General features: G+C 36.2%; 1 protein-coding gene across 1 annotated transcript; it reads right to left on the reverse strand.

The window, feature by feature from the left end:
• Positions 1 to 742: 742 nt before the first annotated feature.
• Positions 743 to 1,222, reverse strand: LOC107790968 (uncharacterized). Its single transcript, XM_016612942.2, has one exon. The coding sequence runs from the start codon at positions 1,220 to 1,222 to the stop codon at positions 743 to 745; it is 480 nt and encodes a 159-aa protein (XP_016468428.1).
• Positions 1,223 to 1,803: the final 581 nt, after the last annotated feature.

Genomic DNA, 1,803 nt, shown 5'->3' on the forward strand with positions numbered 1-1,803 from the left:
TCCAACAACAGATTGTGACCTTGGCACTGCTTGATTTGGCTATGGCAACAAGATGTTGTTTTTTCTTGTTTATTTTTTGTTGTTGTTGAATTTTAACTTATATACAGTTTACATATGCTAATAGTATAATTTTTACTATATCAAGGTACATTAATTTGTTGTAACAATCAAGTAACTGATTCCGTTTGTAAGTGACAGTCACCTATAAGTTTTTTTAAGTGATCTAAATTCTAATCATATAAAAGAAAACTACACTATCAACATATAAAATTTTAAACTCTTTTCATTATTTTATTATTTTCCATCGCTTACTTCTCGTTATAATCCGTGCTCGTTGTTCCGACAAGATAGCGTACGTAGGTAGCGTACCAACCAAAGTGCCGAAGGTTTTTAAACGCCAATCTCCGTCTTTATCAACTCAAAGTAACGTCATCTTACTACATACATTTATACCTTATATTTAAGAGAAAAATATATTGAAGTTGTAGCAATTGTTAGTAAATCAAATTGATGTAACAATGGAATCAATATTATTATGATTTCACACCATAGCTTATCAAACTCATAGAGAGGTAAAATTGTGATACACAACCCCTACATTGGCTGACAAGTAGAAATTAATACTAATTCTAAAAGTAAAAAAGTAGATGCCGAATTTTGAACCACCCACTGATGAGAGCAGTTCTTGAATATTAATCTCAACTAATTCTACTATTCACAAAATGAAAAATGAAACATTTTGCTACTCAGGTATTGCAGTTAACCTCGCCGTAAACTTCCCTCTCCTCCCACTACCACCACTACTCCTCGCTCTTCTCAAATCCGCCGCATCTGAACCATTATTATCTCCCCCTTTCCCCTTTTCTGATAAGAAATCTGAAGCTTTACGCCGACAACCGTATTTTTCACCGCCACAATTATTCAATGCAGAACTAGCCTTAACGGCTAATGCTGCCATTTCCTCAGCCTGAAGCCTACGTTTCAGATTGCTCAAAGGCAACGCAAAGTAAAGTTGACCCGGTTGAAGCTCCTCGTCGGCACTTATGGCTGAAACCACGTCACCAAATTCCATTTCGTCGGAGTTACATATGAATATTGTGGGATCTCTTTGTAATAAGTATGAAGCTTTAATTGGGTATGGAAACTCTTGTAATCTTCCGTCTTGTAATATCAATTTTGCTGTAGCGACAGATGTAGATTCACACGAACTGCAAATACCCATTTTGCTAATTGAACACTAGATCCGGTTCAGACTCAGTGAACCGACTCAGTTGGTGTTCGTAAAAGATGGAAGCATGTGATTTGAATGGAGAAATGAATAGAGTAAACAAGAAAGGGAGGTATAAATAGGAGGTGATATTTGTATCGAATACTGAACCAGGAAGCCACGTCAACATTTTATCATTTAAAAATTAAAAGGAATTTGGTAAAAGGGAAAATTAAGAGGGGCACTGCTTTGCCAACCTGTAAACTTATTGTGACAGGTACTGCATCCTTTTACCCAATTTTTTTCTTGAAATTACGAAACGAGGGACTCCGATTTTGAACTCCTGTCATTTTCCTTGCTCATTCCAGCACTTTCAAATGACTTAGAGCCCGTTTCGCCGGCCCTTAAAAATTAGTTTATTTTGAGAAGTGTTTTTTTGTGAGAAATAATTTGTGTCTGGCTAATTAATTTGAAATGAGGGAGTAAATAAAGATCCAATAGTTGACACATTAAAAGCAGCTGAAAAAACAGGGCTATATAAATTTTAGGCCATTTCTCAGCCTTCTTCCACCGCTTGTGCGCTCTTCGCTCTGCTT

The sequence above is a fragment of the Nicotiana tabacum genome, chromosome 17 (genome assembly GCF_000715075.1).
Source record: "Nicotiana tabacum cultivar K326 chromosome 17, ASM71507v2, whole genome shotgun sequence".
Classification (NCBI taxonomy): domain Eukaryota; kingdom Viridiplantae; phylum Streptophyta; class Magnoliopsida; order Solanales; family Solanaceae; genus Nicotiana; species Nicotiana tabacum.